Consider the following 23,814-nt stretch of genomic DNA (forward strand, 5'->3'; position numbering starts at 1 on the left):
GATTACTCTCTTGTAATGAGACAAGACACATCTAGGATTCCTACCATGGCTTCTGCACTTGAACCTCTGCCAACACCCACTTCGAACTCATTCCACTTTGGCTTAAGAATTAGACCCATAATCGTCCCGCTTGGCCATCCATCTCCACCTTTACAGTCAATCATCCAAAGTATTCCAAGGCGTTTTCTCCCATTATTGATTGAATGCCTCTTCTCTCCTCCTACCTATATTCCACCTTGTTGGAAACTTTCATTGATCAATTATAACCATTTTTTTTCCTCTTTGGATACTTAGTGAATTTTGCATATGTGGATTATGGAAGACCTTTTCACCCACTCACTTCTCGCATTATTCACAACCCCAAACATCTACCATACTTAGTCATTTTGTATGTATGCTAGTTGCAAACTTTCTTTTTCCTCAACTCATCCTATACCCACATCCTACATTCTACAGTTTGCACCTACATTTCTGCATCCTACAATTCACACCCTTTCTTATACTTAGCCATTTTTGCATCAATGCAAGTTGTAAGAGGCCTTTTCTTCAATTACTCTCCCACATGACTCTCTCCTACACGACTCTTTCCCATAAACATATATAATTTAGTCATTTCTATACCTATCCTCTCATCTTGCATGTGGATGTAACAGGTCTTGCTTGACAATCTCTCATATTCATGTCCTTCATCCTACATCTTGCATTCATTATTCCTACCACCTTTTTTAGGACACATTAAATCATCAATTCCAATCCATGCTTCACGTGATCGAAGATCTCTTTTCTATTAAATGAAGCACATTTTTTACTCAGATATGGCAACCTTTCCTAGTTAAAGTAGTACTTGTTATTTATGAACCACCTCCTCTTGCACATTTTCACATAAAGAAATTAATAAGATACTTAACACTACCAAAGCTTCTAAAAAGATAGATCTTAGTTCATTCACTCATTGATCATTGTTAATAAGTATTAAACAAAGATGTTGAACATAATAAGGGAGGATTTTTGTGGAGACTCTTAATACACTTGGGTGATAGGATTACGATTCCCAATGGTTCACGAATTATCAATGGTATCCAGAGATTATCCCAAAAAAGATGAGTACTAACAAGGCATGGAATTCAGATATTGTACACGTTGGGTGCATTCATGAAGTCTTTGATTTTTTGGAACTAGTTTCCTAGCATGTTGATAAATTGGATAGTAGAAAGAGACAAATACAACTCACTAAACCCAACAAAACCCTTATTCCTCTAAATCCCAATTTATTCAAGAAGATGCTTTGACTTCCTAGAGCCAATTGAGTTTTTAAGATATTAGAGGTCGATGCCTTCCTTATGAACCACAATGAAGGACAAGGTCTTCTTAATAAGTTTCTAATGCTGGCAAAATTGAGGTATGTACATTGGACAACTCATATAGGGAATTTGCTTGGTTATTTGCAAGGATTCTTGGTCAAGAATCCACTGAATTTGTTCCTAAATATTTTCTTTACACATTCTACATTACTCCATCCACGAGGGAGTCCATTTTTTACTGGGCCCATATGATTTGTATTGAATTTCATACTAACTTGGAAATTTTACTCTAACAAAGAGGTTTTATATGTCCTTGTACCTAGTATATGTAGTTTTCTATTGCAATGTTTTTGAAGGCCTACCAAAGTCGCATCATTTGAAATTTGATTTTGACTTGGTGTAGTTTTGGTACTTGTTGCTTTGGAAGTAGAAATCTTAGTTCCACTTTTATCTCATACATAATTTCTTCCTTGCATAATGTAGAAGAATGATGGCTGGCCCTTTGGCCAATAAGTGATTTCCTGAAGCCCTAACTCTTTTGGAAGAAAAGGGAATCTTTGAAAAACAAGAAGAATTTCCATTTATTTGTCTATTCATATTTGAAGGAAAGCCTCTGATGTTTCCAATATATGTTTGTGACAAGTTTTCCCATATAGAGGTGTGTCAACACTGTAAGTACTAGGCACATTTCTTTAATGAAAAATAAATAAATAATTTATACCTTTTCCTATTAGATTTGGCAATTTTAGTGCCAAGAGTATTTCAAACATTGATGAACACACTACTTATCTGGAGAGCTTCAAATTAAATGTATTATAAACAATCAAGGGTTTTGACCTTGAATTTTTTCATGTTCATCTTAATTTTATTGGGTATGGTGTTGTATTTCAAGCAAGACAAATTGAAGGTGGAGGAGACAATCAAGTCTTACTTGATACCCCTCAAGTTTTTCATGAGGATTTAAGTGCCTTACACAATACTAATAGACCATATAAACAAAATGGAAATTCTGTTGCAAGTGTTGGTTCTGTCCCATGGTTAGAGGAGTACTTCTACATATAGGAGTCAATATTAAAGAAAAGGATCAAGGAAAAAGGTAGTGATGGTGTTGGAAAAGGAAAAGATGGAAACAACCCCAAATTTAATTTGGAGAAGACTCATGTTTTTAGAGTCAGTTCAAAAAGTAAAAGAAGTAACAAATAGGGGAATACCTAGAGCACACCCAAGGACGTGAGCATTCGAGTAATGGAAATAGATGATCTTAATGGAACACCAGAAATACCAAATTGCGTTGAAAATCAAGCCCTGAAAAGCTAATCTATTACTGAAGAATTGACTAAACAAGAGCCTATTGATTTTGAAATTGTATCAGTAACATTACATCATGCAAGATATAATGAAATTTCAAAGAATATACACTTTGAGAAGGTGAATTTAAAAAATAAGCAAGTTGTTAACATGGTAAACTTAGAGATAGACGTCAAGGGATTAAAACTATCCAAGTTGTTTAAATTCCATCAAGCAACTAGAGACACATTGACCTATTCAATCTATGAGCAGGAAATGGAGAATGTGGTAATAAGAAAGTAGATAAAGGAATTGGAAATGGCATTGCTACCGAAGCCATTGTTCACTAAATCACTATCCACCATTAGGCCAAGTCAAGCTTTAGAGGACCCATAAATTAGCTCAAGGATCAAAGCAACATCAAGCTTGTTAATCAAAATATGGTAGTATATGGATGATAATATAAATAAAAGAATTGATACAATCTTGGAAGTAGCCACGACCTTGGCCAATTTATTCGTTAGAATCAATTCTCTGATTCACTATTTGCAAAGGAACTCAAAGAACGATGATATGTTGTATAAAGGGTCATTAAATACATTTATTAGGAAGGTGTTAGATATAAATGAAGCACAAAGAAAATGACAAAATTTTCCATCCCAAGCAAGAATTAAGCAATTAAAGGCTTATTGGGGGGAAATAAATAAAATGCTTCAAGAATTAATTTCCAAATGTGATAACAATAAGACAAGATAGAGCGATTTAGTCTTTAAGTTAATCAAGATGGATAAGGAGATGGAGGGTCCTAGTTTAATTATGGATGCAATATATTTGAACCAAGAACAAATATAGGAACATGTCGATGTACTGACGATCACATGGAGAAATGGCTTCAACAAACTTGTTGATTTTTCCAAAATGCACATTGAAAAGTGGTTAATTTATTACGTGAACAAGAATGAAGCCAATCAAACATAATAAATCAAGTCAGTATGATTTAAGGGACATTGAATATTTCTTTGAAATCTTAGTAAACCAAGAAGTCATTGTTGCACCTTTACAAGACTACATAGAATAATGGCTCAAAGATACTTTGGAAAAGGTAACGACTTCAAGATGACTCATTGATAGTTCTGATGGTTAGGTCCAACACTGCAAGTAAATTGCGTAATCTGCCCCCCTACCTTTCTTCCTCTCACTTAATAATAATTCAACCTTCTTAACTTTGAAGTTTACCCGGTATCAAGGTCGATTCCTAATTGTAGTTTCTTTTCTCTTCCAAGTCTTTTCCTTATCCCATCCCTATCCTTAAACAGACTAATGCATTTTCATTTCTTGCATATTATGAATTTTATTTAAAACTCTGTATGTTCTTTAAAGTTTCCTCAGAGAACTACCAAGAGTTCATGTCTAGTGTGATCTTTTGAATTTGAGTTTTAAGCTTAAGATTACATGGGTGCAACTCTTTTCATCGGTATGAGTTTGAATACAATTATCTTTTGAAGTTCTCTTCAAATGTGTTTCATGATTACTTTCATCTATCTAAATGTGTGATTCTTCACTTATAATCATGCCGAAAATTGATGATATTTAATTTCATTTATGTGTGTATCAATTTTATATCATATCATTGTAAATATTTGAGACTTGCTCCTACCTCAAGCCCTTTCTTTCTTGCATTTTCCTTAATTTGATGATTCTCGTTGAAGAGGAGTTCCACCTCTATAAAAGCAAGGAAGGGGGCAGGGGGGGATTTTTCCCTCAAATGTTATATTTGAGATTTGGCTAATCTTGATGATCAACACCCCCTTTTGCGTCTTGTTCCTTAAGCTTTCAATCTGGGACATGAGTCCTTTGAGCATAATTAGAATCAATGTACCCACTCAAAATTGAGATTTCTTTGTCAATCAACATTGTCATCTACACAACCATTTAGGACTCATCATTTTAAGATGTCCAACTCGTGTGGTAGATTGTGGTTTTTGGTGCATCCTTGATAGGAACATTGCTCCAACTCGTAGGAATTTTGAAGCCAATCATCATCGCTGTCTCATGGATTACTCAGAATTATGTCGAACTAGGCAAGCAATTGAGAACTTTGTAGCCATGATTAGTGGGCTTGAATGTTAACTAGAGGATATTAGAGCTAATCATAATTCAAGACTGATGACTAATGGAATTTTCATGAGCTCTCTAGTGCATCAATCTTGTTGAGTTTTGGTTTTGGAAGACCAGGCATGGGACCTCCAACTCCAATTAGTCCAGCAATGTGCTCAGAAGCATACTCCCTTACCCACTAGGCTTCAATCTCACTACCCTAGCAACACTCTTTCAACGAACTACATTATAGCCACAACCACCTAGCAATAATTGGATCCGATTCTGCCACCTCAACACAAAGAGAACAAAGAGGCCTCTGACCCATCAAAGGACAAGGAAACCAATGAGTGATCCTTCACTTCTCACTTTTTTGACTCTATGTACATCAAAGTATGCCTTCTTTTAGGTCTCTTTTGCTGAATTTATACATATAGGTATTACAAAATTATGATGTATGGAAAATTCCATCTCTGCCTTTATTTTATTTTAGTTGTATCCCAAAGGAAACCAACAACCTACTTGAGACGTAGCTACTAGTAAACCTCTGGGGTCTATGGCCTGTCCTCCTCTCAGTAAACGGGTTCACAACCGAGGGGATTTGAACCTTGGATCTCTCAGTTTTCATAGATTTCATACTACTTTGATCACCAATTGCACTGCCCCTAGGACTTTTCCCTCTCTAACTTTAATTAAACATTGTTTTAAACATAACTATACTTTCATCTAAGTAAAATGCCTTCTTTTTATATTCATCTCACATTTTTTATTTTGATACAAATATTTTTCATTTATGATTAAAAAATAAAAAATTATATTGGATATTTTATTTTTTAATAAAATATTATAAAGATTAATTAAAATATTAAAATATTTTAAAATAAAATTTTTAAATATTTTAAAATAAAATTTTTAAATCGTTATTTTTAAATATTTTTAAAATTATACCATCATTTAAAAATCAATCCAATATTGCAAGCTTGTGCTCAACCATTCCAAGCTTTTAACCAATCTATTTGTATCTATCCACCATAGAACGCCAAACAATACGCCCCTGAATTATTCCATTGCTTTGTTTTTCATTATTTTCACTTCGTTTTTAGAGTATTGGATAATTTTGTCGTAAATTGATAATCCTCAGTCATGGTTTCACCTGGTAAATTACTATATATACACTAACGAGTATGGGATGGCGATGGCTACTAAGCCTGGACAACAATAGTCCTTCTCATTATCCATAAGCAAGAGCCATGACCATGGCCATTGCAAATGGCTTTGATAATATGACTGTAATTCCCCAATTCTCAGCAACCACCTGCAAATTCACTATAGCACCTGTTGTAGAAAGCAGAAGACCAGCATTCAAAATAAATTTCAGCGGATGGAATTTGAAAGTAGCCAAGACAGTGAGATATATCGAGGGGAAGGAAAGGAGTTTAGTTGTTGCCGCTTCAACAGGAGCAGAGGCAGATACAGAGACCCCTTCCTTGGACGCTACAACTGCCAGGGATGCTGTCAATCTGGGGCTTTCTCTCTTCTCAAAACGCCGGGTAATTTACTGCATTCTATATGGATTTCATTTAACTCTTGAATCTGCAGATTCATGAAAGCCACAATTGAACTGTCTGGAGCCTTGCTCCTATTGGTTTTTGCATGTTGAAAGCTAATAACAATGTAACGTGTAGACATAAGCATCTCTAAGGAACGAGCAACTTATGGGTACAAAACCTCACCAGCTAGGGATAAGTTTTTACGTTGTTTCCCGTCTTGCATTTTGATTAGCCCTCTGGCATTTACCGCTGTCTTCTTATAGCATCTAGTTCGTACTATAAGGACGCGAGAGGAACATTTAATTCTTTAGAAATGTAGGTTGTCTGTATTCCAGTTCTAAGGTGAAATACTTCAATATATTATTTAACAGAGATGCCTTTTGAGTGCAATATTCTCATTACTTACCTCTGAAATGTTGGTCATACCTTACCTTTATTAATGTTAGGTAAGTGACCTTATCTTCACCATGCTCATATAAGTGAAAGCCAACCTTACTTGAGCTAGAAGTTAAGGCCTGTCCCGAAAGGTTTCACTTCAGCTCAGGTAAGGTCCAGGTCTCGAGCTAACTTTGCTTAGGTAGGTAAGGTCCTGGTCCTGAACTCTGCTCCGGCATATAAGGTTCTTGTCCTGAGTTCTACATAGGATAGGGATTGTTAGTCATATCATCCAGTTAAAGTTGGTTTGTCCTTCATGCCAAAGAATTTGTGCGAATAGTTAAACATATTGATATGACATATATCCTTGCATTAGATGGTATGGGCAAAGGGAGCCAAGACAAAGAAGAACCAGAACATATAACTCAGAGCAACAAAGGGGATTGAGCCATGCACCTTATACTAACAGCACAATACAAAATAGTAGCAAGTTTGTCAATCAAGAGCAACAAGCAAATAAATGAGTTAAGATCGTGATGAGGCAACAAAAAGGATGTCTCCAGTACATTGGAAAGAAGTTGCCATGAAACAAGAGCGCCATTCACCTTAACATGTCTAGAATGAAGTCTTAAGACCAGTGTCGCCATAATGTGGAGCATAATGGGGGAGCATGAGCAAGAGTGTGGGAGTGGTCCATCCCAAAGAAATCTGTGAGCAAAGCATTCTGACACATAAAAATAAATATATATTTTATATATTATAATGCATGTATATTCAAAGACGAAGGTGCAGCATGCCAATCAATTGCAGAAAACATAGATTTGAGTGCTACTAGTAGGGAAGTGCTTCATTCTTTTATCTGAAGAGGAAAACCTGCATTCTTGTGTTTTTTTAACCCAAAGTTTTGGACTTCATAAAGGAGAGTCCATCTTCAGGGCATTGCCATGCTATGAATGGGATAAGTAAGAATGACAAGAGTTCCTTCATTAATATGGATGCGATGTGATTTTCTAAGGGGTGTATTGTGAGGAGTGAGGTTGGATGACTACCATTAAACTTTTCTTATACCCTAGACTCATTGTTATACCATGCTGCTGGTCACATGAACAGATTTATTATCAGCCTCTAGATGTTGCTGAGTTTTAGCCTATCATCTCTATTTGAGTGTTGTTCCACTTTTCTATCTCTAGAGCTTCTATCGTTCTTTTTGTGTGTTCTTACTTGGCTACCAACTTTGCATTTTCCATGCAAATGTGATGAGAAGTGTCATGAGAGTGTTCTACAAGAGTAGATACTGTGAAAATTTGGCTAGCCCCGAGTCCTATTGCAGCAACAAATGTTATTTCTTCTATTTGTTAATTTAATTAAACAAATTATTTGCTTTGTGCTACGACAAATATCGAAACAAATACACTGCAACCTTCACAAAACAAATACTGTGGAAGAAATAAAAACGCTGGAAGAAATAGATGCACACACACAAAATACACCGTTATTTTTGGACTAAGTCCCTAGAAAAACCCAACTTGGGAAAACTGGTGCAGCAGTTGAGGGTTTTAATATTATGCAGTAGTGAAAATCTGAGTACAATCTATGGATGCTTAAACTAGCAATCCAAACAGAGAAATAACTGGCAATAATAACTAGTGAGAAAAATTTCTCACTCCACAGGCGATCCAACACTGACCTCAGCTCGAATTGAGCTGCTCCTTGCTCCCTCTGTGTAGTCACTGCGTCCCACAAGCTCGGAACTGCGTCTCCTGTCACTGTCTCGTCAGCTGTTGTTTGGGAAATTGATACTCTTTGCCTTCGGACCCTCTGCCCAACTTTTGGCTCAGAATTTCTCCGTCTCCCCAGCGAAATGGAAATCTCCCCAAGAGGGCTCTGCGCTGCCTCTCTGTGGTAGTCACTACCTCTTTGCAATGTACTCGCCGAAACTGGAAAAGCTTCCTCCAGCCTCACTATCTTTGCCCCTCTCTCACCACTTCAATCACATTAGCTCTATCTTCGGCAACTGACTGTTGCTACTCTAGAAATCGAACTGCTCAAGTGTGTTCTCCAAGCCTCATCGACTTTCTTCTTATAATCCTCTGTCAAGACTTCAACGGCCAAAGTTAGATCTTAATCTATGGCTACGCTTAACTAGAAGTCGATCCATGTAAGTTTCTAGAAATTTCACACCATAACTTAATTAATTTTGATTAATTAGTCATATTCCCTAAGTTTAGACTTATGAAATATTTAAAAAACGACTAATAATCTAATTAAGTCATCTCTAGGTGGAATTTCCAGAAACGATTTCTGGGTTTTGGAGATTTCATGTATTCTAGCCTCTCCACAAAATTTTGTGGCTAGAACACATCTGTTGCTACAAAAAATAACACTCCCTCTTAGCGAGGAATGTGTCATAGTGTTGCAACTTACTGAAACAACACCCTATCTCTGCATCGTCTCCTGTCACGTTGCTGAGGTCTGGCCGCTGTTGCCCACCAACTACTGTGCAACTCTGATATGTGTTGCATCTGTGCCACTACTGACCCTGTTGAACTGTAGCCAACACTACATCTGCACTGCTACTCCCTCTCATTTGTTGCTACTGCCACTGAAAAAAATCCTAAATATTGAATCAACTGTGATCAGTATGATGCATCTGTTACCTGAGTCTTTGACTGCTGCTAGTCGTTGTGCTGTCAATGAGGCAACTGCGCTGCTACTGACTCTGTACTGTGCCAACTGCACTGCTGCCAATTCTGCACTGCGCTCCCGAGCATCTGACTACAACTAGACTTTGCATCTGACTGCATCTATTGCCACTGACCCGTCATGCTACTGAAATATTGTGGGCTTCCGTTGCAAGGTATTGATCCATGAGGTGGACTCCTCAAGTATCCTGCCCATCTGTAGCACTCTGGGGCTACAACACCAAATCACCCCATTTCACTCCTGGGGGTATGTCAGCAATCATAGCGAAATCTGATCTACTCATATTGCTGCTGCTACTGCTCTGCTGATGCTTCCGCACCGCTGTTGCAACTACTGCAATAATGAGTTTGATCTCCTTAGATCCTAAAGTACTAGCTTCCATAGGGCTGCTCCCTCTAAAACTAGACTCCCCCCGAGTCTTGATCTCCCTATGGGAAATCTCTCTGCTCCCTCCTGGCAACTCGCACTGTCCTCCTGTACTAGAAACTGGACTGTGTAGCTCTGCACTGGGAATCTTCTAGCTGGAACTGCACTTGCATCCTGCAACTAGGCAATTCACACTGCCTGTGTCACTGCATCTAGCTCTGCAACTGTCTCCTGGGTACTGACTGCAACTAGATTTGCAACTGTCTAATGACAAATTGCGTTTGCTGACACTGAACCTGCTACTATGATACTGTGGGCTCCTGTAGCAAAGGTGATGGTCCCGCTGCAACAATCTGGAACTGATCTGGCTGATCTCCTTGTTGCAACTGCGCTGGACCCTACCCATCTGGCACACCAGAGTCTCATACTCCTCCTCCACCTGGATCTAGTGCCCCACTATCTCCTTTCGAGCCTAGTCCCTGGTTGGGACCCTTCCTTTCTTTGCAACTCACACTAGACAACTCGCACTTCCTCCGGCATCTGCCTTCGGCAACTGGAAGTCGATCTGCTGCCTAGATCTGCATTATGGCTAACTCGCATGGTCTCTTCTGGCAATCTCGTATGACCATCCCTACAGAGCTACAAAATCTGGAAACTCAAAACTGGAGAAATAAACGTCCAAAATCTCCCTCTTTCCCCTGCTCGGCTGCTGAATCTGCTACTCGCACTCCCTTCTGGAGTGAGAAAATCTTCCCACAACAACTACCAATCTGCAATGGAAAATCAAACTTCTGAAACTCGAAGTTCCATGAGAGGATTTTTTCCCTCAAGTGTGTGCTCTTCTTCCACCCGACGCTAGCTCTGCTATAGCAAACCGCTGCAAAAATACTGTGTCCAGCTGGAGATCTGCTCTGCGAAAATTCCGGCTGCTACCTCTGCCTCTGGAATCCCTCAATTTGGAGAGATTGAATTTTTCCGCCTCACACTCAGAAAAATCGAATCTCCTCAAGAAATTCAGCCTCTTGGCCAAGGTGACTGCGTTGCCTCTGGGGTTTTGATCTGCTGCCCACACCGAACAACGAAACTCCCTCTTCCTTTGCTACTGAGCTCTGCGGCTGATCATCTGCACTCTGATACCATGTGAAAATTCAGCTAACCCCGAATCCTATTGCAACAACTGATGTTATTTCTTCTATTTGTTAATTTAATTAAACAAATTATTTGCTATGTGCTACGGCAAATATCGAAACAAATACACTGCAACCTTCGCAAAATAAATACTACGGAAGGAATAAAAACGCTGGAAGAAATAGATGCACACACAAAATACACCATTATTTTGGACTACATCCTCGAAAAACCCAACTTGGGAAAACCAGTGCAGCAACTGAGGGTTTTAATATTATGCAGTAGTGAAAATCTGAGTACAATCTATGGATGCTTAAACTAGCAATCCAAACAGAGAAATAACTGGCAATAATAACTAGTGAGAAAAATTTCTCACTCCACAGGCGATCCAACACTAACCTCAACTCAAATTGAGCTGCTCCTTGCTCCCTCTGTGCAGTCACTGCGTCCCACAAGCTCAGAACTGCGTCTCCTCTCACTGTCTCGTTAGCTGCTGTCTGGGAAATTGATACTCTTTGCCTTCAGACCCTCTGCCCAACTTCTGGCTCAGAATTTCTCCTTCTCCCCAACAAAACGAAAATCTCCCCAAGAGGGCTCTGTGCTGCCTTTCTATGGCAATCACTGCCTCTTTGCAATGTACTCGTTGGAACTGGGAAAGCTTCCTCCGAACTCACTATCTCTACCCCTCTCTCACTGCTTGAATCTCACTAGCTCTCTCTTCGGCAACTGATCGCTACTACTCTGGAAATCGATTTGCTCATGAAATCGAACTACTCAAGTGTATTCTCCAAACCCCATCGACTTTCTTCTTATAATTCTCTGTTAGACTTCAACGACCAAGATTATATCTTAATCTATGGCGAGGATTAACTAGAAGTTGATCTGTGTGAGTTTCTAGAAGATTCGCACCATAACTTAATTAATTCTGATTAATTACTCATATTCCCTAAGTTTAGACTTAGGAAATAATTAAAAAATGACTAATAATGTAAGTAAGTCATCTCTAGGTGGAATTTCTAGAAATGATTTATGGGTTTTCGAGATGTCATATATTCTAGCCTCTCCACAAAATTTCATGGCTAGAACACATCCGATGCTACAAAAACTAACAGATATGGAGGCTTGGTTCTTGCTATGTCTGTTGCATGTTCTTTTAGACGAACTTGTAGTGATTAGCTTGTTTCACCATTGTATTGCCACAAAATGCCACAAATTCATCTTTGAGGGCTAGCGAATTCCCTTCTTGCTTGTGCGTTGAGCCTGGATGGAAGCTAGAGGTTGGATCTTGCCTTCCTAGGCATCCGCCTCAAAACCCCAGTGACTTCCTTCAAGAAGGCTAGACGTCTCACTTGGGTGAGAGAAACTCTTCTAACCCTAGCTTTAGGGCTAGGCTCTTCCACAAAATTCGAATCTTCTTTGATGGCTTGAGAATTCACCTATACAAATGAAAATAGAATTTTCCCAAAACACCAAATATATACAAAAACAAAATCCCCCAAAAAATAAAACCCCAGTTTCTGCAAAACAAAAGTTAGAAATAATTTACAAATTTACAAAATATCTACAATATACAATGTTTTGCAAATTGAAATTTTGGGGAAATATTTTGAATAATAGTAGTGGATAAATGTATTTTCCAAAAAATTAGAACATTGGCCACAAACCCTTCTGCAAAATTAAAATACCATGTAGAAATCGAAGAGCCTGTTACTGCTCAAAGTAGCAGGGGACCTAAGGGGAATCCCTAAAGGCAAATGCTAGGCCAAGGGCAACAAATGGAGTCTTAGCCCATTGTCACCTCAGCTAAGGCTCCCTTCTATCTATGAACATTCACCGATGGTAGGAGACCCGATATGTGTGGAGTCACTAATGAAGGATAAGTCTATGGATATGAGTGACTCGAATAACCCTTTCCCAGAATTTGAAGGATAAAGATTGCTTTCTTTATAAGCAAGGTACTAGGTGATCTAGGGAAAAGAGGATTTTAGGGTTAGGTTTATGGGATAAGACGTGTGAAGGAGTTTCCCAATCCCTAAAATCCTTGTTAGAATTGGTATCTCGGATGGTTCTTGAAGAATGGTCTTTCAAAGGAGTGGGACCACACGAGGCCAAGTGGACCTAGTCTAGGGTATGAGGAAGGAATGTAGCAGTCGATGATATTCTTACCCTAGACATGGTGAAGAGAGGATCAAAGAAAATATAATTGCTCAAAGATGTTGGTTTGACCCTGGGAAGTGCTAGCCTTGGGGATGGCAGGGCAATTTTTGGTCCCGGAGCTAGGGCTTGGATTTTCTCCCAATTCCACCGTCGGAATGTCTTCAAATTTGGAGGAGGGGTAGGGGAAAAGCTAGCACATGAGAGCCTAGGAGGTCAAACTTTTCAGTGGCTAGCTTGTCGGGAAATTGATGCCCTAGGCACCCCAATGTGGCTAGAATCGGGAGAAGGTGAAAGAATAAGAGCTTTGGTGATAACCCTTGCTAGATCAATGCCTTAATCCTTGGGAGAATAGAATCTATGTTGATTATGTGTAATATTTCTTGGTTCCCAGTCAAGGAGGCCTCAAAATTACTTCACAAACCCTCTAGGTCAAGTGAAAGCAATCTTGCAGCTTTTATACTTCAAATGCACAAGAGGAATGGCTTACCAAGGTCAAATTTTACCCCTAGGAGATTTCTCTCACACTACATGGCCCATACATGGAGAGAACGTTATAATAGAGACAATTCCACAATATTAAGCAATAACTACATGCAACAATTAGCCCTAAAACAACGAAAATCCCAATCCAACATATATGACAAAAAGTAACAAGAATAACATCAAAATTTCGTACTTACATGCAGTAGAATATATCCAACCATTCACAAATGACAATAGAGAAGCTCCAAGAGAAGATAGACCAATAACCATACATCAAAATTCATCCATAAAAGCTCCAATTCATCATCCAGAAAAAGTGTGAAATTTCTATAGAAGAGAGAGATCCAATCCAAAGTGATGATGAGAAATGATCTCACCTCACTTGTATTTATACACATCTAAGGTGTTCGAATTAGCCTCCTTGGCCTACATAAGCCCCAAAAATAAAATAATGTGCTAATAATATAACTTTTGGTGACAAGCCCACCACACTAGCTCATGAATGAAAAATGAGCCTCTCAAGAGGTCAAATAATAATCTATGCATGTCGTAGGGCCCTCTAAGAGGCCTAATGAGGTCCATGGGTGCCATAATGACGAGAAGGACCCTCAAAAGCAGTGGACAAAGGGGTGACCCCTTGTAATAACATGTGGTGCTCCAAATGACAACTAGGGGCACACAAGTGTCCTCATAGGTCTCCAAACAAATTGAAGATGCTTGTAGGTCGCCCTCAAGGGGCTAGGATGATGGCATAGGTGTTGATTTCTGGTAGCATTGGATGTGCTCTAAGTCTCAAAGTTGCAGGGAGGCTTAGACATATGCATTCTCTAATACCCATAAATTGTTTTGGGAAATTCCACCTTGAAACAGTTTTATTAAAATAATTAATTATTTTTAATGAGACCCTAAGTCTAAACTTACGAAATTAAAATAATTAAAGGGTATTAATCTAACTGTGGGTGAAACTTCTAGAAGAAGACGAGGATCAAGCCAAAATTATCTAAGCCATTGATTAGAAGTTAATCTGGGCCGTTGGTTGTCCAACAGAAAGATATAAGAAGAGTTTTGATGGGCACTTGGAGAATACATCAAGTAAAGTTCAGAAGATCGAATTTCTGAAGCAAAGTAGTTGTTGGTGAGAAATTCGAAGTGAGCTTTTGCAGTGAGGGGCAGGGATAGTTCTGGTTGGAGATTTCTCTTGATCCGGGAATACTCAGCAGAGGAGGCAGAGAGAGATCCGAGAGAGGCAATGCAGAGCCAAAAGAAGCTGATGCAGGGCCACGCAGAGGCAGCGTAGGCTGACACAGAGGCAGTACAGAGCCTTGAGGAGGTCTGAAAATTTGCTGGAGGAATCGATTTCAGAGGCCAGAAGCCGGGGTGTGAGACCGGGAGGTGAAAATCGAAGTTCCTGGGCAGCAAATCGATCAACAGAAGGGGTGACGCAATCCCTAGAGGCTGTGATGCTGGGCTGACGCAGTGACTGTGCAAATGCAACACAGAGGCAAGCGGGGGCTATTCATTTAGTGGTTGGATCAGTCAGATCTCCAGTGATAGTGTGAGGTAATCTCACTTATCTCTTTGTCAGTGATATTCTTTGTACTGGATAGACAGAAGGGCATCCAGAGATTGTATTTAGAAATTACTACTGCTTAATAATAAAACCCTCAGCTGCTGCATCGGTTTTCCCACACTGGTTTTTTCCGGGGACATTTTTCCAAAAATAACTGTGTAGATGTGTTGTGTATTTCTTTCTTGTTCAGTTTCTTGTTTCCACATTTTATTTAAATGGTGAAGGTTGCAGTGTATTAGTTTCGGTGTTTACTGTAGGAAATAGTAAATAATTTTGTTCAGTAATTAACAAATAGAAGAAACATAATCAATTGTTGCAGTATAAATTTGGGCATCCAAATTTTCACATGGTATCAAAGTAGCAGGTGAAACAAGAGAGTAGTGTCAGAAGAGCCCAACACTGAAGGAGGAAGGGAGTTCGAAATTCCTGCAGAGGCAGCAAATCGAATCCCTAGAGGGATTGCACAGTTCAGGCCAGGAGGGCAAGATTTTCGTGGTAAATCTCTCTCTGAGTGAGTCGACAGAGAGGTAGGATTTCCAAATCGAAATCTGTCAGCGACAGAGGGAGAAATGCAACAGTAGCTTCAGGAAGATGGGTTTCTGGTGTGATACAGTTTTCTGCAGGCAATTGTTGGGCAGAAAGACGTCAGAAGGAAGAAGAAAGACACTTGAGGGAATTTCTTCCTCAGAGAATTCCTAGCCAGGGAATTCGAATTCTCATTTGCTGAGCAACAGCAGGAGAGAGAAGGTCATTCGACACTTTCGCTTGGCAGAGATGGCAAGCAGTGGATTGAGAGATCATGATAGGTCGGATGGGGCATCCAACTACGTGATCTGAAAGGCAAGGATGTTGTGCCTTCTGGATGAGCATTTTCTCAAGATCTATGTTGACAGCGTGGTAGCTGAGCCCGCAGATCCAGATCCACTCAAGAAGTACAAGGGAGAAATGGCGAAGACCAAGAGAATGATCCTCGACGGAGTGAAGGATCATATAGTCTATCACATCGCTGGCAGAGATACTACCAAGGAGATGTGGGATGCTTTGTCGATGCTATATCAGGGATCTTGCAAGCAACAAAATATGTACTTGGAGTAGAAGATGAGATCTATGCAGATGCAGAAGAGGGAACGCATTGATCCGTTACTCACTAAGCTTTAGGAGACCGGAGACGAGCTGACAGATGTGGGGTCAACACCTCAAGGTTCTGAGATGGTAAGATTGGCCCTAAATTTAGTTTCTGAGGAGTGGCAAGTTTTTGTCCAGAGCATCCTGGGCAAGGCGACTTTGCCAAACTATGATGGAATGTGGGTAGCTCTTAAGCAAGAGGTGCTGAGTAGAGACTTGGTCAAGTGTAAACTTGACGGAAGCAGCAACAGTGGGTCGAAGCCCAACGAGGAGGAAGAGAATGCAACCCTCGCATCCAAGGGGCAGCACGAGTAGCGGAAGAAAAAGAAAGATGTTTCGAAGATAAAATGCTTCAGGGGTGGTGAATTCGGTCACTACACAACACAATGTCCTCTTAGGAAGAAGGAAAAAGATGAGAAGCATGATCCGTAGGTTGTAGTTGCGAAGATCGAGGAAGAGGAGTTAGCCATGACAACCCAGGCATATCCAGGAGGGAGGTGGGGAGATCTAGAGTTGTAGTTCGAAAGGACTGCAGTTGGGCAGGATCCTTGAGAAGCCCACCTCTCGGATCAATTCCTTGCTACGGGAGCCCAAATCAAAGTAGCAAGATGAACCAATGTCAAATGATGCAGAGGAGTGTCAGAGTGACAATTGCAGTGGCTAGGAGCACCAGAGACTGAGCAACGCAGAGCTGAAGTTGACAGCAGTGCAGTTGGCATAGAGCAGAGGTCAGCATCAACGTAGAGGCTTTAGAGGGTCCTCGTAGAGACTAGCAGTAGTCAGAACTTCAACAATGAGATGCATCATACTGAACACTTGTTCAATAATTTGGGATGCTTTTCCGTTGCTGATGCAGTAGCAACATCAATTGGAAAAGATTGTAGCGTAGATGCAGTATTGGCAGTGGCGGTGCCAACAGCAGCACGGATGCGGAATTGAGAGGGAGTTGCAGTATGGATGCAGTGTTGACAGTGGCAGGGTCAACAACAGTACAGATGCAGCATTTGCGCAGTAGTTGATGGACAGGATGTCAGACATCAGCAGTGCATAAGGAGATGTTACAGATCAGAGAGATGCTTCAGCGTGGTGCATTGCTAGAGCACATTCCTCGCTAAGAAGGGAGTGTTGATTTCTGGTAGCATCGGATGTGCTCCAAGTGTCAAAATTTGTTTAGACACATGCATTCTCCAATACCCAAAAATCGTTTTGGAAATTCCACCTGGAGATAGTTTTATTAAAATAATTAATTATCTTTAATGGGACCCTAAGTCTAAACTTAGGAAATTAAAATAATTAAAGGGTATTAATCTAACTGTGGGTGAAACTTCTAGAAGAAGATGAGGATCAAGCCAAAATGATCTAAGCCATTGATTAGAAGTTAATCTGGGCCGTTGGTTGTCCAACAGAAAGATATAAGAAGAGGCTTGAGGGGCACTTGGAGAATACATCGAATAAAGTTTAGAAGATCGAATTTTTGAAGCAGAGCAGTTGCCGATGATAAATTCAAAGTGAGCTTTTGCAGTGAGGGGCATGGATAGTTTCGGTTGGATATTTCTCCTGATCCAGGAATACTCAGCAAAGGAGGCAGTGAGAGATCCGGGAGAGGCAGCGCAGAGCCAGAAGAGGCTGACGCAGGGCCACGCAGAAGCAGCGTAGGCTAACGTAGAGGTAGTACAAAGCCTTGAGGAGGTCCGAAAATTTGCTGGAGGAATCGATTTCAAAGGCTAGAAACCGGGAGGTGAAAATTGATGTTCCTGGGCAACAAATCGATCAGCAGAAGGGGTGAGATAGTCCCTAGAGGTTGTGACGCTGGGCTGACGTAGCCACTGCGCAGAGGCAGGCGGGGGCTATTCATTCAGTGGCTGGATCAGTCAGATCTCCAGTGATAGTGTGAGGTAATCTCACTTATCTCTCTGTCAGTCATATTCTTTGTACTGGATAGCCATGAGCGCATCCAAAGATTGTATTAAAAAATTACTACTGCTTAATAATAAAACTCTCAACTGCTGCATGGGTTTCCCACACTGGTTTTTTTCGGGGACATTTGTCCAAAAATAACTGTGTAGATGTGTTGTGCATTTCTTTCTTGTTCAATTTCTTGTTTCCGCATTTTATTTAAATGGTGAAGGCTTCAATGTATTAGTTTCAGTGTTTACTGTAAGAAACAATAAATAATTTTGTTCAGTAATTAACAAATAGAAGAAACATAATCAGTTGCTGCAGTAGAAATTCGAGCATCCAAATTTTCACAGTAGGTGATGCCACATCTTCGTGGAATTCTTAAACCATCCACCAAGTGTATGGTGTAGATCTGGGGTCGACCGGGCATGACGGATCAAGTGCATCCTCATCCAATAGGTGAACCATGAGCAATCTCTGAATGACTATGGGGATCCATGGAGTGTAATAAGCTGTTGTGGAGGCCCATGGCTCTCAACGCTCACCCTACATGTGCCAATGTAGCCCTCTGGAGGATTAGGGCCTCGTATAGGGAGACTAAACCCCAAATGGAAACCATCTACAATCCTGCATAAGATCCAATTCATCCACTAGCCTTCCATCACAACAAGTCATTAGAGAAGTCGAGTAAATGAGCTTACCTAATCATGTACCATAGGTGGGGACTTCATAATGGCTTGCCCTTCCATAATGGGCTTCAGGATGTGCCAATGTCTCCTAAACTTCAAATGGGTTAACCAAGCACTCTATTAGGTGGTTTTTACTTCTAAAGGGGATACTATAGTCAAGGTACATCCGTCAAAAGGTGGTGGCATGTGACAGATTGGTGAATGAAGTAGGGGATGAGAAGGGGCAACCATGGGTCACATGTTGGGGTACAAGGGTAGCTAATAAGAGGGAAGCCCACACTTTGGGTTTATAATATGTAGGAGGGAGCAATCGTGGTACATGAGTTGCCCCGATCTTGGTTTTTCCACCCTTCTTTTATGCCTTCTTCCTTTTTGTGATTTTCTTTGATTAACTACTCGATGCTCAAGGGGGTAGAGCATGATATATGAGATATAGCAGTGGAATCCCCCTTTTAAGGTGGGGTGGTTCATCACCCACCAGGGGTTGGGACAATCATGGGTTCCTATATGATGAGGAAGGCTCATAGAACCTGTAGGAACCAGGGTGATGGCCATGATAGTGGGATAGAACTCATGTGTTGGCTTTTGCCCATGTGCTAAATGTGTTTGTCTCGGCCATCTTTCGCATTTTGTGGTACAGTTTCCTGTTGAATGTGGCCATATATGCTTTTATTTTTCTTTTTAGCCGCATCAACCTCCGGGCTTCATTCTAGGCCATGACCCAAGGTGTGGGCAAGGGGAAGGGGCGAACTAACCCTATGTGGACCCGTTGGAGGGATGTGGACCTAGGTGGAAGAAATGATGGTGGGGGTAATAATGAATGGAAAGAGGGCAATATAAGCAGATAAGGGAGAGGGACCACACAACCAAAATCGAGGTTTCCCGTGAAATACCATCCCTGAAACCAAATGGTCAGTAAAGGAGATCCCATAGGGCTAGAAATTGAATCCAAGGTTAATTCCTAAAAGGGGTCTAGGGGACAGAAGCACAGACCTAGCCCATCCTTTCTGCCAAATTCCCCCATTAATCCATGCCCAAAAGTGTCCATGATAAGCAAACTATAATACTCAATTTCCAAATGACAAGACATACCTTTAGATTCGGAAGGCCCACCTTCAAACATACGATTGTGGCAGATGGGCAAGGGACCACATGGCTGGCTCAGGCAGTGGAGAAATGGCACAATGAGCTAGTTGATGGTTGCAAGGGGTTGCTGGCTACCAACTGAGGACCATTTTGGAGAAATTTTTTCTCTTAGGGATATTACCCACAAAATGGTGGGTAATAGAGCCATAACATAGTCTGCTCTTCCCCAAAGTCTGTGAACTTGGAATCCAAGGGTTACTGTACTTGCAAATCTCTATAATTTTTCTCTAGTAGAACTTTTAGATCATATGGTGAATCAGATCACATACATAATAATAAATTTTTACGAATAGAATGCTCTTATCACCGACAAACGAAATAACAATTCGTTAAATTTTTTAGCACAATATAGGAAAACACATAACTAGCACATACCACAGATCAATTGAAGATGAACACCGTGAATTGAACCCCAAAGTCTTTCTATTATGATATAGAAACGTTCCGAGTAGACAATGGCTCAATACCAACATTACAAAAATTACATTATCTACGGATGATCCAAAGAAGTAAAATGACTTCTATTTATAGAGAAATCCCTCCAAGTGGAAAATAACGACTAGTTGGCTTGATCCTCGTCAATATAACCTCGACCGTAAAAAATAACTTCATGATCTTTTAATTTCCACCGTCGAATTTTTAATTTTGAGGAAAATATCGAAATTTTCTTGAAACTCATTTCTAATTAATCTAAAAATTAATATTTTGGATTAATTTCCTCAAAAAACTGACTTTGACTTAAACACCAAGGTCCAAGGGCAATTTTTTTTTTAAATATCTATTTTTGCCTTGGTGGGGGACCTCCAAAAATTGACTTCTTTTTGACCCACGAATTTTTTTGATTATTTTCCACTTGGAGAAATATTAATTTCTATATAATTATTTTTGACTCAAAATAAATTATTTATCTGGCTTAGGATTTAATTTTATTTTTGTCAGAAAAATTAATTAATTGACCCTAGAGAGGATTACTAATTTTTCCACCCTCAAATATTTTAACCATGGTGTCTAAGTATGAGGGACCATGCACTAAAATATTTTTTACATCAGATATTACAATTAATTCAACCCTCAAAGGGGGAATACACCTTTACATATAGACCCTCATGAAATTACCCAATTCTGTGACACAATATGATCTAGTATAGACCAAGTGGTTTGTAATAAAATAATTTAGCCAAATGTGCTTAAATTATTCCCAAACCACTTTTACAAAGACTCGATATAACACTAGGACTCACCTAAGACCTTGTCAATGAATTCCACCCTAGCTTTGGGGTTTAAGCTGGAGGAAAAACTCTATCGATTATCCGTGTTTAGAAACACACATAATTCGGTGAGGTTAAAAAACCTCCTAGGATGAAATTCGTCGCCAAAATCAGAGGCTTACCTAGGTGTTGTTACATAATTAAACGGTCATACTAGCATCATTTACATTACAACTTGCAGAAATTGGGTTTACAATGATAACATATGTGCTAGCTAATGAATCTGAATTTTGAAAAAAACTCTTCATGTTTTTGCATTCTACTTCCTTGGACTGTTGACATAAATGTGGTCAATAAGGGCAAACTTCAAAGGAAGGGCCAAAAGGCCGAAAAAGGTCACGACAAGGGGAGATAAGCCCACAAGGTCTGACATCATCACTAGAAAGGCTGACGTTGGGGTAGAAAAATCCCTAGAAGGGCTAGTGACCAAGGGAACAACCCTTAGAGGGCCGCGACTAGGTCCTAAAGGGAGGTTGAGAGGGAGGACGACCTCCTAGAGGCCACAACAAGGCATAAGGAGGAGGCCCGAGACACATTTACGGCTAGACGACTCCTCGAAAGGGTGGCCGAGGCCTTTTTAGGCCCACGACTAGGGTAACCAAGGGAGGCCAAGGCCTTTCTAGGCCCGTGACTAGCCAAAACGAGGGGGTCAAGGGGGTCGAGGGGAAAAGAGGGTCATAAAAGGGTAGACGGCGAGGCCCAAAGGCCAAAAAAAATTCGAAACCCCTACAACAAAATTTACTCACAAATTTACTACAAAAAAGCTGGATGGATTCCTTGTTGGGTTGGACGTTGAGCTTGGAGGCTAGATCTTGCCTTCCTAAGCCTATATCTGCCTCAAAACCCCAACAAAATTCTTTTGATCAACTTGAAACTCACCTACACAAATGAATAAAAGAATGCCAAACCCCAAATATATATACAAAATTATAAAACCCCAAAATATAATAAAACCCCAAGTGCTGCAAAACAAATGGGTTAGAAATAATTTACAAATTATTTACAAATATACAATATTTACAATTTTTTTTGGAGAAATAATTTTTGATAAATAAAAATGGATGAGCAAATTTCGAAAAAATAAATATTGGCAAAACCCTCTTGCAAAATCAAATACCATAAAGAAATCTCAGAGCCCAAACATAGTCAGCTCTTCCCCACAGTCTGTGAACTTGGAGCCCAAGGGCTAGCGTACCTGTAAATCTCTATAATATTCTCAAGAAAATTGTTAGATCATATGGTGAATTAGATCACCTAAGATAGCATGTACCAATATAATGTTCTTATCACCGAAAAATGAAATAACAATTATTTAGCAATGTTTAGCACAATATAAAATACACATAGCTAACACATACCACAGATCATCGGAATAAAAACACCATGAACTGAACCTCAAAGTCTTTCTATCATGATACAAAATGTTTCCAATAGAGAAACAACTCAATACTAGCGTTCAAGAATTACATCATCCAAAGATATTCCATAGAAGCAAAATGACTTCTTTATATAGAGAAACCCCTACAAGTGGAAAATAACGGCTAGTTGGCTTGATCCTCGTCAAAATAATCTTGACTGTGGAAAATAGCTTGATCATCTTTTAATCTCCACCGTCCAATTTTTAATTTTGATTAAAAATTCGAATTTTTTTTAAAACCCACTTTTAATTAATCCAAAAATAAATATTTTGGATTAATTTCCTAAAAAATTTGACTTTGACTTAACCATCAAGGTCTAAGGGCTCAATTTTCCTTAAAATATCCGTTTTCCCCTTGGTGGAGACCTCCAAAAATTATTTTTTCTTTTACCCACGAGATTTTGATTATTTTCCACTTGGAGAGAAATTCATTTCTTTATAATTATTTTTGACTCAAAATTAATTAATTTCTAGCTTAAGATTTAATTTAATTTAGCCAGAAAAATTAATTAATTGACACTAGAAGGGATTAATAATTTTTCCACCCTCAAATATTTTAGCCATGGTGTCTAAGTATGAGGGACTATGCACTAAAATATTTTTTACATCAAGATATTACAATTAATTCAACCCTCAAAGGGGGAATACACCTTTACATATAGACCCTCAATAATTTACCCAATTCCGCGAGACAATATGATTTCGTATAGATCAAGTGTGTTTGTAATATAATAATTTAGATAAATGTGCTTATATTATTCCCAACACACTTTGACAAAGACTTGATGTAATACTAGGACTTACCTAAGACCTTGTCAAGGAACTCCACCCTAGCTTTGGGGTTTAAACTTGAAGAACAACTTTGCCAATTATCTGTGTCTAGAAACACACATAATTTTGTGAGGTTAAAAAGCTTCCTAGGATGAAATTTGTTGCCAAAATCAAAGGTTTACCTAAGTGTTGTTACATATTTAAATGGTCATACTAGCGTCATTTACAATACAACTTGCGGAAATTGGGTTTACAATGATACAATAGGTGCTGATTGATGATTCTGAATTTGAAAAAATTTCTTCATAACTCTATATTCTGCTTCCTTGAATTGTTGACAAAGTGTGGTCAACAGGGCCAAATGCGCAAGCTTTGTAGGTTGAGGCGTTACCCCAATCGCTGCACTCTGATTCCGGATTTCCTAAATTCTGGTGAGGAAGGGATCTATGCCTTCACCCTTCTACATTCTGATGTTTCTTAGC

At 39.5% G+C, this 23,814-nt stretch overlaps 1 protein-coding gene across 8 annotated transcripts in view; it reads left to right on the plus strand.

Moving 5' to 3' along the window:
• The first annotated feature begins 5,704 nt into the window (after positions 1–5,704).
• Positions 5,705–23,814, plus strand: part of LOC149262266 (protein LOW PSII ACCUMULATION 1, chloroplastic-like) — a 428,465-nt gene continuing 410,355 nt past the window's right edge. For 2 of the 8 annotated variants that reach the window (XM_089423853.1, XM_089423857.1), the window contains exon 1: positions 5,706–6,235. In XM_089423853.1, coding sequence (XP_089279979.1) covers positions 5,936–6,235 — 300 coding nt within the window. In that variant the 5' untranslated portion in view covers positions 5,706–5,935. Of the gene's footprint in view, positions 6,236–23,814 lie in introns of all 8 variants that reach the window. The other 6 variants (XM_089423821.1, XM_089423844.1, XM_089423831.1 and 3 more) reach the window with 6 other exon arrangements.

The sequence above is a fragment of the Pinus tabuliformis genome, chromosome 6, assembly GCF_031772625.1.
Source record: "Pinus tabuliformis cultivar Carrire ecotype Pingquan chromosome 6, CPIR1, whole genome shotgun sequence".
Taxonomy (NCBI): domain Eukaryota; kingdom Viridiplantae; phylum Streptophyta; class Pinopsida; order Pinales; family Pinaceae; genus Pinus; species Pinus tabuliformis.